The sequence below is a fragment of the Osmerus mordax genome, chromosome 18, assembly GCF_038355195.1.
Source record: "Osmerus mordax isolate fOsmMor3 chromosome 18, fOsmMor3.pri, whole genome shotgun sequence".
Taxonomy (NCBI): Eukaryota; Metazoa; Chordata; class Actinopteri; order Osmeriformes; family Osmeridae; genus Osmerus; species Osmerus mordax.
Genome location: NC_090067.1, coordinates 12,694,418 through 12,706,810, shown reverse-complemented (window position 1 = coordinate 12,706,810; position 12,393 = coordinate 12,694,418). Strand labels below are relative to the sequence as shown.

The 12,393-nt window shown below is 46.8% G+C and overlaps 3 protein-coding genes across 5 annotated transcripts; 1 reads left to right on the top strand and 2 right to left on the bottom strand.

The window, feature by feature from the left end:
* Nucleotides 1–413: 413 nt before the first annotated feature.
* Nucleotides 414–5,539, top strand: prcc (proline rich mitotic checkpoint control factor). The gene is made up of 7 exons (XM_067255834.1): nucleotides 414–1,226; nucleotides 1,423–1,470; nucleotides 1,603–2,124; nucleotides 2,412–2,504; nucleotides 2,833–2,979; nucleotides 3,791–3,856; nucleotides 4,087–5,539. The coding sequence occupies exons 1-7, from the start codon at nucleotides 915–917 to the stop codon at nucleotides 4,171–4,173; spliced, it is 1,275 nt and encodes a 424-aa protein (XP_067111935.1). The 5' UTR covers nucleotides 414–914; the 3' UTR covers nucleotides 4,174–5,539.
* Nucleotides 5,540–5,735: 196 nt separating this feature from the next.
* Nucleotides 5,736–8,409, bottom strand: mrpl9 (mitochondrial ribosomal protein L9). 2 transcript variants are annotated; one of them, XM_067255833.1, is made up of 8 exons: nucleotides 8,113–8,409; nucleotides 7,669–7,828; nucleotides 7,440–7,564; nucleotides 7,304–7,357; nucleotides 7,102–7,200; nucleotides 6,881–6,964; nucleotides 6,523–6,631; nucleotides 5,736–6,378 (listed from the first exon to the last, which is right to left on the bottom strand). In XM_067255833.1, exons 1-8 carry the CDS (start codon nucleotides 8,200–8,202, stop codon nucleotides 5,861–5,863), a joined length of 1,239 nt encoding a protein of 412 aa, XP_067111934.1. In that variant the 5' UTR covers nucleotides 8,203–8,409; the 3' UTR covers nucleotides 5,736–5,860. The 2 variants fall into 2 exon arrangements, with proteins under 2 accessions (XP_067111934.1, XP_067111933.1); XM_067255832.1 differs by having other exon boundaries at nucleotides 5,736–6,631.
* A 359-nt stretch (nucleotides 8,410–8,768) lies between these two features.
* On the bottom strand, nucleotides 8,769–11,309 carry si:dkey-266f7.9 (uncharacterized protein LOC100006223 homolog). Of its 2 annotated transcripts, XM_067255545.1 has the most exons (4): nucleotides 11,174–11,309; nucleotides 10,487–10,583; nucleotides 9,699–10,269; nucleotides 8,769–9,358 (listed from the first exon to the last, which is right to left on the bottom strand). In XM_067255545.1, the coding sequence occupies exons 1-4, from the start codon at nucleotides 11,307–11,309 to the stop codon at nucleotides 9,092–9,094; spliced, it is 1,071 nt and encodes a 356-aa protein (XP_067111646.1). In that variant the 3' UTR covers nucleotides 8,769–9,091. The 2 variants fall into 2 exon arrangements, with proteins under 2 accessions (XP_067111646.1, XP_067111647.1); XM_067255546.1 differs by lacking the exon at nucleotides 11,174–11,309 and having other exon boundaries at nucleotides 10,487–10,606.
* Nucleotides 11,310–12,393: the final 1,084 nt, after the last annotated feature.

Below are 12,393 nucleotides of genomic sequence, written 5' to 3'. Positions count from 1 at the left end.
TGGTAATCACACACAGAGAAATCCTGTCGTCGCAGTTACATGGGCAATCAAAGTACAAAAAATACACCAATGATAGGCTGGCTATATTATAAAACAAACTAAATGTAATTTTACTCTGTCAACCTGCAGTGTTGTTGAGATGGGTTGACCTTAACTAGTGGGAAAAATATATGACAGAGAATGTAGGTTTTTTCCTTACCAAAGGCAGCACACCCCATTAAAAATGGAAAAATAAATGTATCGTAAAAGGCTATACATGTTCTTACTCTAAGCATATTACCAAATAGAAATGTATTGCCAACGTCGGTTTTTATCAAACAAATCCAGTAGAATGTGGGATGCGCAGGAACACTTGCGCCGAAGCTGCGCAAAAAGTAGCTACTCGAACAGTTCTGTTTTGAGCGCATCATCAATGGCAGCTGCAGCAGAAATGAACATGCTATCATTTTCAAATACAATTTGATATACATTTCACGTTTCTAAGGTTCCTTTAGGGTGGGAACCAGTGTTGTTGCGCAAATCATCTCCAAATCATGCGGTAATACAAGTCGCACGGAATTGTCTTAAACTGCGCACGAAAAGACTGTTAATCCACCCTCAGCGGCCTTTGACGCACTGATCAAGCAGTGAGTCCCCGGTCACAGTTTGGAATTATGGCCGTACTCTATTTTGTTTGAAAACAAGTGATTGCAGTCTTCGCCTTTGGAAAGCCACGTGTAGTTTGTTGTTGTTTTTCCTCAAGCAAATATTATCCAAAAGAAAGCGAGCGCATTCTGCGTTTCAGCAGTTTGCATCTGTGTAATACGCCAGTCACACGACAAGAAAAAGGCCTTTTTGTTGGAAGTGTGTAGCGAGGTAGCTACTTTGTACTTAGCTTTCTATGCCCCCAACGAGTTCGTACAGAAACAACAACAATGTCTTTGGTAGCTTACGGGAGCAGTGATGACAGCGATTCAGAGGAAACGTCAAGCTCGCTCACGTCTGGGAGCAAGTCTGCAGGTCTTTTCGCCCTACTCCCCTCTCCCAAAAAGTCTATATCTGGACCACCAAACAGAGATGCATCAACACACTACTCTGCTGTAAGGAGCACTTTGTCCAACGACGATGCTGCTGAGAACACACCGGCCCGGTCTCAAACACTGAAAGGCGGGCTGCTTTTTGACTTAACGAAACCGAAGAAGCGAACAGAGCCTGTGAAAATCACCATACCACAACTTAATAAAGATGTAAGTTGACCCGTTATTTTGAAGTTTATCTCCATGAATGAAAAGTATTTTCAAAATGAGACGACTCAATTTCGTGACGATGTTATTGTTTACTCTTATGCTCCTATGCTCTTTTGTAAAGCTCTCTCTTGGAAGTCGCTTTGGATAAAAGCGTCTGCTAAATGCATAAATGTAATGTAAATGTAAATGTTTACAGTCAGATTCAGATGAAGACGAACCAGCCAGGAAGAGAGTGGTGCCCCAGGTAAGAAATGTCTTGTTTACATTTTACAATCTTCTCAATGCCTAAACCTAGTCAACCTTAGACTGAACTGTCTAACCTATTAATCTACCACCCCCCCCCCCCATTCCACTTCTTTCTGACTTCCTGGTTAAGGGGTCAGGCCTCTCCTCTCTCTTACCGCAACCTAGAAACATGACCATAAAGGAGACCGGCAGGTCCCTGGTGCCACACACCCTCACCAAGCGCCCCGACCCTAAGGCCTCCAAGCACACCAAGCCCTCCGTCACCCAGGGCCTCTCCAGCTCCAGCGCCTCCCCTTCAGCCATCAAGGCCGCAGCCAAGTCTGCCGCCCTGCAGCTAGCCAGGCAGATGGCCGCGGATGACCAGGAAAGCGACGAGGAACTCTCCCCAGAGAACTACTTCTCCCTGGGGGACAGCTCACTGCCTCTCCCCGCCGTGGATCCCAGCCTGGACCCAGAACCCGGAGCCCCTTCCGCTCTGCTACCTAATCCGGTGGCGGTGGAGACCGGATCCTTCCAGTCCGACGCTCCTCTGGAGTTTGGGCTGGGCGGCGAGGAGGCGTCTGGGAGCGTGTGGGTGGGTCAGCAGCATGCGCCGCTACATCCTCAGTACCTGGAGCCCTCTGTGGAACCTGCGCCGGAGACCGTCCCACAGGTAACGGGAGAACAGGAGGTTACTGATGTCTGGGTTTAGAGTTCTTCTGTGCAGAAACATGCTCTAGTGCAGTGGTTCTCAATCTTGATTCAAATAAATGGGTCATTATCAAGCTCAACAGAAGCCTGATAACGACCCATTCATTTGAATCAGGTGTTTTGAAGCAGGGAAACATCTAAAACATGCAGGGCAGTGGGGCACGAGGACCAGGATTGAGAACCACTGCTCTAGTGGTTAAAATGCAACAATAGAGCAGCATCTACTCATAATGTCCTGTTACCGGGCAGGGTTACTACAATGAGGCGTACTACCAGAACCCTGATCCCTCATTGGCTGAGGCAGACGAGCCTGGCTCTTCCGGCCTCTTCGATGATGAAGCGGTAAGCCTCGATCGTTCACTCTCCCAACGCAGCACCACACATGCCGCTTCATGTACACACGGCCATGCAAACTACATCCACTCTGTGTTTGGTTGTGTTAGTCAAGGCCAGTTCACAGCCCCGACAACGTCCAACAAACACCAAACATTCTACTGTTGGCTGTTGGGTTAAGATAACTGTCATTTTCACACTGCCCCAACAAACACCAACAGGTATATCATACCAATCCAACACAACAATTGTATGGCTGTTGGTGTTTGTTTGGCCAGTATTGAACTGGCCCATAGCTGGTTAGCACCAGAGACTGATGTTTTGCCATTGTCCCTAGTTCCGGAGGCTGCAGGGGAAGAGGAACAGGGGGAAGGAGGAGGTGAAGTTCCTGGAGATCAAAGGAGACGACCAGCTGAGTGGCAACCAGCAGTGGATGGCGAAGAGCATCACTGAGGAGAAGCAGGAGCGCAAGTCTTTCAGCAAGGTGAGGAGGGGGGGAGACAGGCTCTGGGGGAGAGAGACAGGTTCGGGGGGAGAAAGACAGGCTCGGGGGGAGAGAGAGACAGGCTCGGGGGGAGAGAGAGACAGGCTCGGGGGGAGAGAGAGACAGGCTCGGGGGGAGAGAGAGACAGGCTCGGGGGGAGAAAGACAGGCTCGGGGGGGAGAGACAGGCTCGGGGGGGGGGAGAGACAGGCTCGGGGGGGGGAGAGACAGGCTCGGGGGGGGGAGAGAGACAGGCTCGGGGGGGAGAGAGACAGGCTCGGGGGGAGAGAGACAGGCTCAGAGGGAGAGAGACAGGCTTGGGGGGGGGGGAGAGACAGGCTCGGAGGGAGAGAGACAGGCTCGGGGGGGGGAGAGACAGGCTCGGAGGGGGGAGAGACAGGCTCGGGGGGAGAGAGACAGGCTCGGGGGGGGGAGACAGGCTCGGGGGGAGAGAGACAGGCTCGGGGGGGGGGGGGGAGAGACAGGCTCGGGGGGGGGGGGGGGGGGAGACAGGCTCGGGGGGGGGGGGGAGACAGGCTCGGGGGGAGAGAGACAGGCTCGGGGGGACAGATTAAAGAGATAAGCATGACCGCTAGGAAGGGTGGGTGTTGTCATCTTGTTCCACACCTACTAACCCTGATTCATCCTCATCCTGGCCGCGCTGTGGAGGCCGAGGTGCCTGAATCCTGCAGAAACAAGGACAGGGTTATCACACTGCATTTCTAAAACCAAATCCCTGTCTGTGTCTGCTAAGTGCAAAAGATCAAGTAGCTGATCTCTGACCTTTTACCTACCTCCACTTGTGTTGACAGAAAAAAGGAGACCAGCCCACAGGACAGCAACGCCGCAAGCACCAGATCACATACCTGATCCATCAGGTGGGTGACACACTCCCATCTACACTTCAAACTGTTACAAAACACTCCACACCCAGAACAGTGTTTAGGTTTTACTTGGCGTTTCATTTTGTAGCAACAGTCTTTTTTTGCACATGGCTGCATGTCAAACCAAACGAGCGATGCTTTGACGGTGTTGAAGAACACATTGTAGTTCCAGATGTGATGCTTCCCTGAAGCTAATTTCAGAATATCATGTCCTGTTTCCGCAGGCTAAGGAACGGGAGCTGGAACTGAAGAACAACTGGGCAGAAAACAAGCTGACCCGTCGGCAAACACAGGCTAAATACGGCTTCTAACCCAGAACTCCTACTGGCATGCATAATCCTCCCATCCATGATTAGGATAGCGCAATCCAAAGCAAGAGTCCCTCATCTTTGAGGAAGTACTGTAACCTGGCGACCGTACCCTGGCGACAGAGGATCCCTGTCCTGCCCACTCCATACCTTCCCTGGATAGCCTCAACATAATACTTCCCTCCTCTTCCCCCCGTATTGGTTGACCTCAGATTTGTGTTACTTCCAACATTGTTGATTTATACTAGTTTTGGTGGACTGTTTTTGTATCGTGTGGGTCCTGTAGGGAATGCAGAGTTTACACTGTGAACGAGCTGCTCACAGTTTATCACTAAATTGGCTTTTCTTTGGAAATCATAGTTCGATGCTCTTCCCTTCCCTTGTCTGTGGTTTGACCAGGTGAGGAATATATAAATACCCAGCATATCTCACTTGGTGCTGGAGAAGACTTGGAATTTCCAGCTAAAAGTAGTGAACATTTAAATAAAAAATAACATTTGTGCAACCTTTTTTTTGTAGTGATATCCAGTACCTCTTTGATAATGGTTCAGCTTTTTTTTTTAACAATCGACATCTTCCTACGAAGTTGGACCTGGTACAATTGGTTAATGCTCGTTGGACATCCTTTTTGTAGAACCTCACAGACTTGAATTCAAGTAATCTCACAAATCTAGTAATATTTCTAGAGAAGAGAGTGGGCGATGATATCTATACAAATCCAGGAATTTCCCTCCAGACTGATTGAGGTTGAGGTTCAATGAAACTGTGAATAAGGTGTGTGATCTGGAAGAACACTGCCTTTGTCTCTCTGGGCATGGATACCCTGGCTCAGAAAAAGGAATTTGGATTTCCAGGGTGTATTGTACATTCACCATCCTCTGGTTGAGACTTTCCAAATAGCTTCTGAGCAATGTATTATATTTGGATCTGAATTAGTTTTAGTCTGCTGTTTTGTAAACAAGTGGACATAATCAATTTGTTTGTCCTGTCACAGACAGAATCTCATCTTATTAGGAAGTCAGTTGGCTTCCAACCAGTATACAGATATGTGAAACATGACTTCAAAATGGCACCTATCCAATCCTTAAAATGGTTGAGGCCCTATAAAAATATTTTTGTGTTTCAAAGATAGGTTCCTTAAGTGGATGCAATTAAAGCCAGCAGACAACAAAGTCTTAGGATCATGGTGTCACTGACAGCAGCTTCTTAGACATCCTTCCTTATCTGGTTTCCAGGAAAACCTAAGCAGAGAAACCTACTCGAGGTCTTTCGACATAAAACATTTACTAAGTCGATAAGTGTTTTAGATATGTAAGAATTTGCAGCGTTATTAGACTGGCAAGTAAACTACTATTTAGTTTTACCCTACACTGTGTATTTGTTACGTGGGTGTAATGTTTAAATTGAAATAAAAAGTTCATTTCTGCTCTGTAATCATTAAAAGCTCTTTTGTATTTACTTCAGTGCTACACAGACTAAACCTGTAGAAATGGGTTTATTTCTTTGTTTGAAAGTTCCACAGGATTTGAAATGAAAATAAATACAAACCTATATTGTAATAAGAATAGATTCACAGGTGCTATTTATTACGATGTACAGCAAACCCATTTCTGTGTGGAGGAACACAGCTCTGTAGACAGTAACGTGTTGCTAGTTTCAGCAGTCTTTGATGGACAGGCAGTAGACAGGCCTACTTGTCTGGTTTGTCTTTGACTTCCTTGTTTGCGTCGGGACTTGCTGCTGTTTCTGACGTGGTGGCTGAAGGCTTGGGAGCAGCAGGAGCTGCCTCCATTGATGCTGCTGCCTCTGGAGCTGCTGCCTCTGGAGCTGCTGCCTCTGGAGCTGCTGCCTCTGGAGCTGCTGCCTCTGGAGCTGCTGCCTCTGGAGCTGCTGCCTCTGGAGCTGCTGCCTCTGGAGCTGCTGCCTCTGGACCTGATGCCTCTGGAGCTGATGCCTCTGGAGCTGATGCCTCTGGAGCTGATGCCTCTGGAGCTGATGCCGCTGCTTCTAGAGCAGGAGGAACTGCCTCTGGAACAGTAGGAGCTGCCTCTACTGGTGCTACTGCTGTCTCTGGTGCCGATGCTGATGCCTCTGGAACTAAACCTGCAAAAGCTTCTGAAACCGCCTCTGAAACACCTGCCTCTGGAGCAGCTGCAACACCTGCCTCTGAAACCGCTGCCACACCTGCCTCCGAAGCAGCCACAACACCTTCCTCTGAAGCAGCCACAACACCTGCCTCCGAAGCAGCCACAACACCTTCCTCTGAAGCAGCCACAACACCTTCCTCCGAAGCAGCCACAACACCTTCCTCTGAAGCAGCCACAACACCTTCCTCTGAAGCAGCCACAACACCTGCCTCTGGTTCCTCTTCCTGCTGCTTTATCAGAAGTTTAACCCCCCTGGGGCTGCCTTGAAAGGCCACCACAGACATGGGAATCCGCACAGTGTTTATCCCGTTGACCTGTCAAAACAAGAACACTCCAATGAGTTTCACGGCAAACGAACAACTGCTGGAGGGGCCCCTTTCTAGGCACTGGTATTGTCCATTCTGTCCAACAAGACACCTCTTTGGGTTGTTCGATTCTGCGTCAAAATATTGTCTATGGAATAATTGGAATAACAGGAATTGCATTCAGAAAATAATTGTGGAATGCCACTGACAACACAGGGTCGAAAATGTAGTAGAATTAGTTTAATGATCTGATCTTACCGTGACCTCGCACCAGTAATCTCCCAGGTCTTTGATGGGCTCGTCTGGGAGTCTTAGAGCATGAGGAGGCACGACTATACCTCGCTGGGGGGGGGGGGGGGGGGGGGGGAGAAGAACGTCAACACTACTCATTTGACATCACAGATTTAGCTGTTAAAGACTAACACTAATCATGGCTAATCTTTGATCCAGTGAGTTACACATTTTCAAACCAGCCCTACCTTAAGAAATTGCCTGCAGACGATCTCTGAGGTGATCACATAATCAAGAGACATTTGCTTTGTGATTTTCAACTCCATGTTCTTCAGGAATTCCACAGTCTGCAGACATAGGATGCAATGTTTCGTAAGGTAGACCTGCTAGCCTGCTGTGACTGAAATCTGCAGCAACATTTAAGATACTGACATAACAATCTTTACCTACCATTTGCCCTGTGCGTGTTTGAATTCTGTCCTCCACTTTCCCCTCCCGTAAAAGCTGTAATAGAAAATTATTTGATAAATGCTTCTTTAAACAAAAGGTAATTTGTAACTATTAAGCATTTGAGTTGTACACTCACTCTCAGTTCCTCAGAAAACATATCTTTGTTTTCTGGTGATGGGTACACAGCCAGGCCTTCAGCCAAAAGCTTGTTGCGCCCTAAAGATTTCTTTACGATCACCGTGTCTCCTCGACCACCGAGCTCTAAAAAGCGAACGAAGAAAATAAGAGCGTGCATTATGACAACTTATCTTTGAAAGAATGTGGGATTCTTCATGAGAAACACAGGTTTAACCAAACTAACGTACTTTTAACAGTCTGTGTAAGAATGAGCTCCATCTTCTCTTTAGGCGCATGTTTGGTGTCCTCCACTACTTTGTAAACACGATGTCGCCGCGGGTGTAACCTGGGCGGACGACCTTCTTTGGACAGCGGCACCTGCCACCAACGTTCAACCACAACTGTATTCTGCAAGGGCGAGACGAGAGATGCCGCGTTAGCTAGCACTAGTATAGTACCGTATCGTTAACTGGTTATGGCTAACTAACAAAAAGTTTTATACCCGTATGAGTTAAGTTGGAATATACATTGATAACCTTTAGATTTAACATACAAAAATAACCGTCTACTCAATAAAGTGTGGTCCATATTGCTCTCCTGTGTCACCTGGCTGTCACTTATTTTCCTACCGGGTTTTAAATCAGACGTTTTAACAGAAAAATGTTGCCATCCGATTTACTTTTAAAGCTTACCTTACATGCCGTTTGTGAAAAACATTGAACATGGGAATGTGATAAATCCCGCACCAAACCCTGAAGGGCACGTCGGCTGGTACTCCACATGGCTAGGTTAATATGCTAGCTAGCATACACTTCTTACTGAAGACGTTTCTGTTATACAAACGCACTACGGTATGTATGCCCGGTTTGATTGTGCATCTAACCAGTGTGACACTGCTACTGTAAATTATGTTATGGTCCTTACATTATTAACATCTTGAAAGGTAGCTACCTAAGCTTATCACCCAGGACCACAAGTAGCAATCTAGGGAAAGCTGTATTCATATGACGTAGTTACTTGCGCGACTCCTGTGGGGGGGGGGGATAGGACCCCAAAAGGTGTTTATTGTAAAGCCTCACCACATATATCTTTAGAGGATGTGCGTGTGTAACTATGTTGTGACTAACATAACGTTATTTACGCTAGGAAAAAACACTTAAATCTTGCATCCATCCAGGAAACCGTACTAGGCTATACATGTTAGTTATTTATTATAATTTCCAAATATTTTAGTAATGTGTCTAACAAATTCACTGTGCCATTGTATAAAGAACAGAAATACCATAGATGTTAAAGAAATATCAGTCCACTCATACATACACACATAAAATCAAGGGGAAAAGGAACTAATAAACTCCCTTGAGGTTTGTTTGTTTATTTAATGGGCAAGATCAAATCTGTACCATTGAGGATCATCAATTTAATCAGTGTCGGCGGTTCGACACCACTGAGGCCTCTCTCATTACATTACATTTAGTCATTTAGCAGACGCTCTTATCCAGAGCGACTTACAGTAAGTACAGGGACATTCCCCCGAGGCAAGTAGGGTGAAGTGCCTTGCCCAAGGACACAACGTCAGTTGGCATGACCGGGAATCGAACTGGCAACCTTCGGATTACTAGCCCGACTCCTTCACCGCTCAGCCAACTGACTCCCTGCAGACTCCCTCTCTCAGTTGAAGTCAATGATAATTTGAAGAAGGAGGGCACCAGGGAAGTCTGTGGTGATGATTCCAAAACGTAAGTTCTGCCCCATGCGAGCAGTCAGGTAGTCGTAGATACGGGCGTTGATACGCTGGGCGACGGCGTTGGGGTAAGCGAAGACCCCGGCTCCACTGCCGTAGGTGAGGAATATCTCGGCCTTGTTTCCCACGATGGCCATGTCCAGGTGTTCCTGAACGCTCTGCCACTTCTCGTTCACGTGCAGGAGGGTGGGCACCTGAGGGAAAACAAGCAGTGAGAATCAAATTCACAATTCAACTTACGTGGTGAGTGGTCACCAACTGTGAAATAGTTTCTTGAATTGCCATTGGGACTATCTTGAACTGAATGAATTGAACTGAATTGAACTGAATCGTATTAACCTCAGTTGAACTGAATTGAACTGAATCGTATTAACCTCAGTTGAACTGAATCGTATTAACCTCAGTTGAACTGAATTGAACTGAATTGTATTAACCTCAGTTGAACTGAATTGAACTGAATCGTATTAACCTCAGTTGAACTGAATTGAACTGAATCGTATTAACCTCAGTTGAACTGAATTTAACTGTCTTTACCTTCCAATCGTCCGCGATGTTCAGGGACCCGTAGCGCATTCCCAGGTCTGGTCCGGCGAAGTCCTGCAGGACGATGAGCTTCCCCCTGGCCTCCCCCACCGTGGGCACGAGCCGGCTGTGCCACAGCAGGTCCCAGTGGGCGTAGCGGTGGATGTAGCTCACAACCGGACCGTAGATATCGTAGGTCTCGCTGAACTCCTCCTTCAGCCGCATGAGCACCATCTCGCTGGGGTACTCGGCCAGGAACTGGGCCACGTCCTCCAGCACGTGGCCGAAGTGCGCCCGCTGGTAGGAGACGCCGTGGTGGAGGGTCAGGTTCCCCCGGATGTTGCGGACGCGGATGTCCAGGAAGCGGATGCCGGCCCGGAGCTGGGAGGCCAGGCTCCAGGACTCGCACTCCGCCAGGGCCCCGCCGTACAGCGCCATGGTGTTGTGGGTCCCAGGGAGGGTGACTTCAGACAGCGAGCGGCTGTCTGGGATGCCCCCCATCCAGGAAGGGTTGAGGAACTCTGGGTTGGCCGTGTCATCGTAATCAGGCCTCTGAATGGTGCTGCCAGTGGTGCTAATGACTCTGCGATTGGGTGGAATGACGATAAGTTACAGGCAGAAAAAGTGTGGCTGGATCGCCCTGGATGGGTGAGCGTGCCAAGTGGGATGAGGCCTATGTATTTATATATGCAATAAAACAGTGGGGTTAATGTTTCACAAACTAATTCCCTCAAACTGGTCCCTTCCTCCAATTTTCTGTTGCCTGACTTGATTGATTGGATTCCCTTTAAAGAACTTACCCAGCTAAGACGATGAGTTCCATGAACATCTTCCCAATTTGCAAGGAGGCTCGTTTGGGACTCGCCATGTCTGATTCCTCGGTAATGAGAACAGGATCTATATGTAGAATGTGACAAGAACAGAGACTGAACAACAGGGTTAAAGGGTTAGTACACGTAGACTATACAGACAACCACGTTGGCAGAAACTGTAAATGCACCGAGGGAAGATGAAAGTGTGTTGCAGCTGTTGCTCCGCTTTCAAAGGAAGTGTTATCTAGAGGGAGGCCTGGTGATAACATGTTAATTTGTACAAGGGAAAGCTAGAGTAGTTTTCCCACCTGGAGAACATAGATAATATTGTTGACAGTCAATCATTACATACAGTAAGTCAAGCTGTGTACTGTTCAGTACTGTTTTCCTCTATATTTCCTGTCTATATTATCTGAAATACCCCAAGTGTAGAGTTAACCTGCACTTTCACAAATTAAAATACTCCTCTAGCCTCATAAAACAATGTCACCCAATAAAAAAAACATTGGGAGCATATAGGTCAACATTCATGCTTTGGGTGAGCTGGGTGCGAACTCAATTCACCCCTGTGAGGAATTTCCATAGCCGGCTTAACATTTCTAATCCCAATGAGAACCAAATCAGGAATGAGCAACCTCAGCATTACACAGGAGTAAAAACTCACGATGAAGTTACCTGATGTCAAAAGATGGGAGTCTTCAGCCTGACTGCCCTGCTGACAAAGGGGGAGAGAGAGGAGGGAGAGGAGGAGAGAGAGGACAGAGCCTGACTGAGTAAGCCAGCGAGTTAACCTCGGGTGAAAAGGGGGCATGTTGATGCTGCAGATCTGGTGGAAAGCCGGGGGGTTCAGCGTCAGAGCGTGAGAGGGGTGGGGTGGGGGAGCGAGGAGGCGCATGAACTGTCACGCCACTGTTTCAGTCGGCGCACAAGCACAACAACAAACATGCTTTCACCACTCTCTCTCTCTCACACACACACATACCCACACTGCATGTATGCACACTCACAAATACACACACTACAAATAAATTCAGTGTTATTTTCATAACAAACTGTTTTGAAATGAATACACTGAGGTTACATGTTGGTCATTAATCTTTGTATAATAGTTAAGTGGAATGTCTGGGGGATAACATACATATTAAGTGATCCATATATTGACAAAGATACTGTTCCTATATTGCCAGAAAAGGTTGGTTTATGATGTTCAGGACTAACACTTCAAGACTGTTGATTAACGTTTCAGTCAACATGACTAAAACATATTTTCTCAATGAGTCAATGAAGATCAAAACATATGTTCAGTTACTCACATGGCTTTAACCACAAATTACATGTGGCATTTGAATCATTCAGCAGATGCATTTATCCAAAGTAGCACACAAATAGCGCATAGGCCTCTACAAAGCAGGCCTACAGCAGAATTACCAAACTGACTAGAGCTGACTACGCGCACAATTTTTGTTGTTTTTGTCTTGTTTTTTATATATATTTTTAAAATAAAAAAATACAAAATAAATGTAAAGTGTAAGTTGAAAACAAATACTGATTTATTTTTTGATTTGATCTAATAAGCACTGGTTGCTGATTTCAGAAAGTTACTGGTGCAAATGTGTTTTTTGTGAGATCTCTTTTTAACCTTTGTGCCTATTTGGCTCTATTCATGAGAGTGGCAGTTGGTTTCTTTTCTTTCTTCTCCTTTCAAGTTCAGGTGAACACCAACTCTTAGGAAAGGTGTGGCTGTGTAGTTTACATGGTATACCATAACATAATAGAAACTTAGAAAGGTTATCCTCGCCTTGTCCCGCTCTGGTTTACTTACGCAGAGGCAGGGTAACCGCAATTCCACCCAATCAGGACGGGCTAAACCATACTTCCACGTTCCTATGTTCTTC

Bases quoted from the DNA above. Each gene is read 5' to 3' on its own strand.
- prcc (XM_067255834.1), top strand. From the start codon at position 915: ATGTCTTTGGTAGCTTACGGGAGCAGTGATGACAGCGATTCAGAGGAA. The intron at 1,227-1,422 runs GTAAGTTGACCC...AAATGTTTACAG, and splicing joins TACCACAACTTAATAAAGAT to TCAGATTCAGATGAAGACGA. The intron at 2,125-2,411 runs GTAACGGGAGAA...GTTACCGGGCAG, and splicing joins CGCCGGAGACCGTCCCACAG to GGTTACTACAATGAGGCGTA.
- mrpl9 (XM_067255832.1), bottom strand. From the start codon at position 8,202: ATGTGGAGTACCAGCCGACGTGCCCTTCAGGGTTTGGTGCGGGATTTA. The intron at 7,358-7,439 runs GTGAGTGTACAA...TTTCTATTACAG, and splicing joins TGTTTTCTGAGGAACTGAGA to CTTTTACGGGAGGGGAAAGT. The intron at 6,632-6,880 runs GTAAGATCAGAT...TTGTTTTGACAG, and splicing joins ATTACTGGTGCGAGGTCACG to GTCAACGGGATAAACACTGT.
- si:dkey-266f7.9 (XM_067255545.1), bottom strand. From the start codon at position 11,309: ATGCCCCCTTTTCACCCGAGGTTAACTCGCTGGCTTACTCAGTCAGGC. The intron at 10,270-10,486 runs GTAAGTTCTTTA...ACCCAATCGCAG, and splicing joins GAACTCATCGTCTTAGCTGG to AGTCATTAGCACCACTGGCA. The intron at 9,359-9,698 runs GTAAAGACAGTT...GTTTTCCCTCAG, and splicing joins ACATCGCGGACGATTGGAAG to GTGCCCACCCTCCTGCACGT.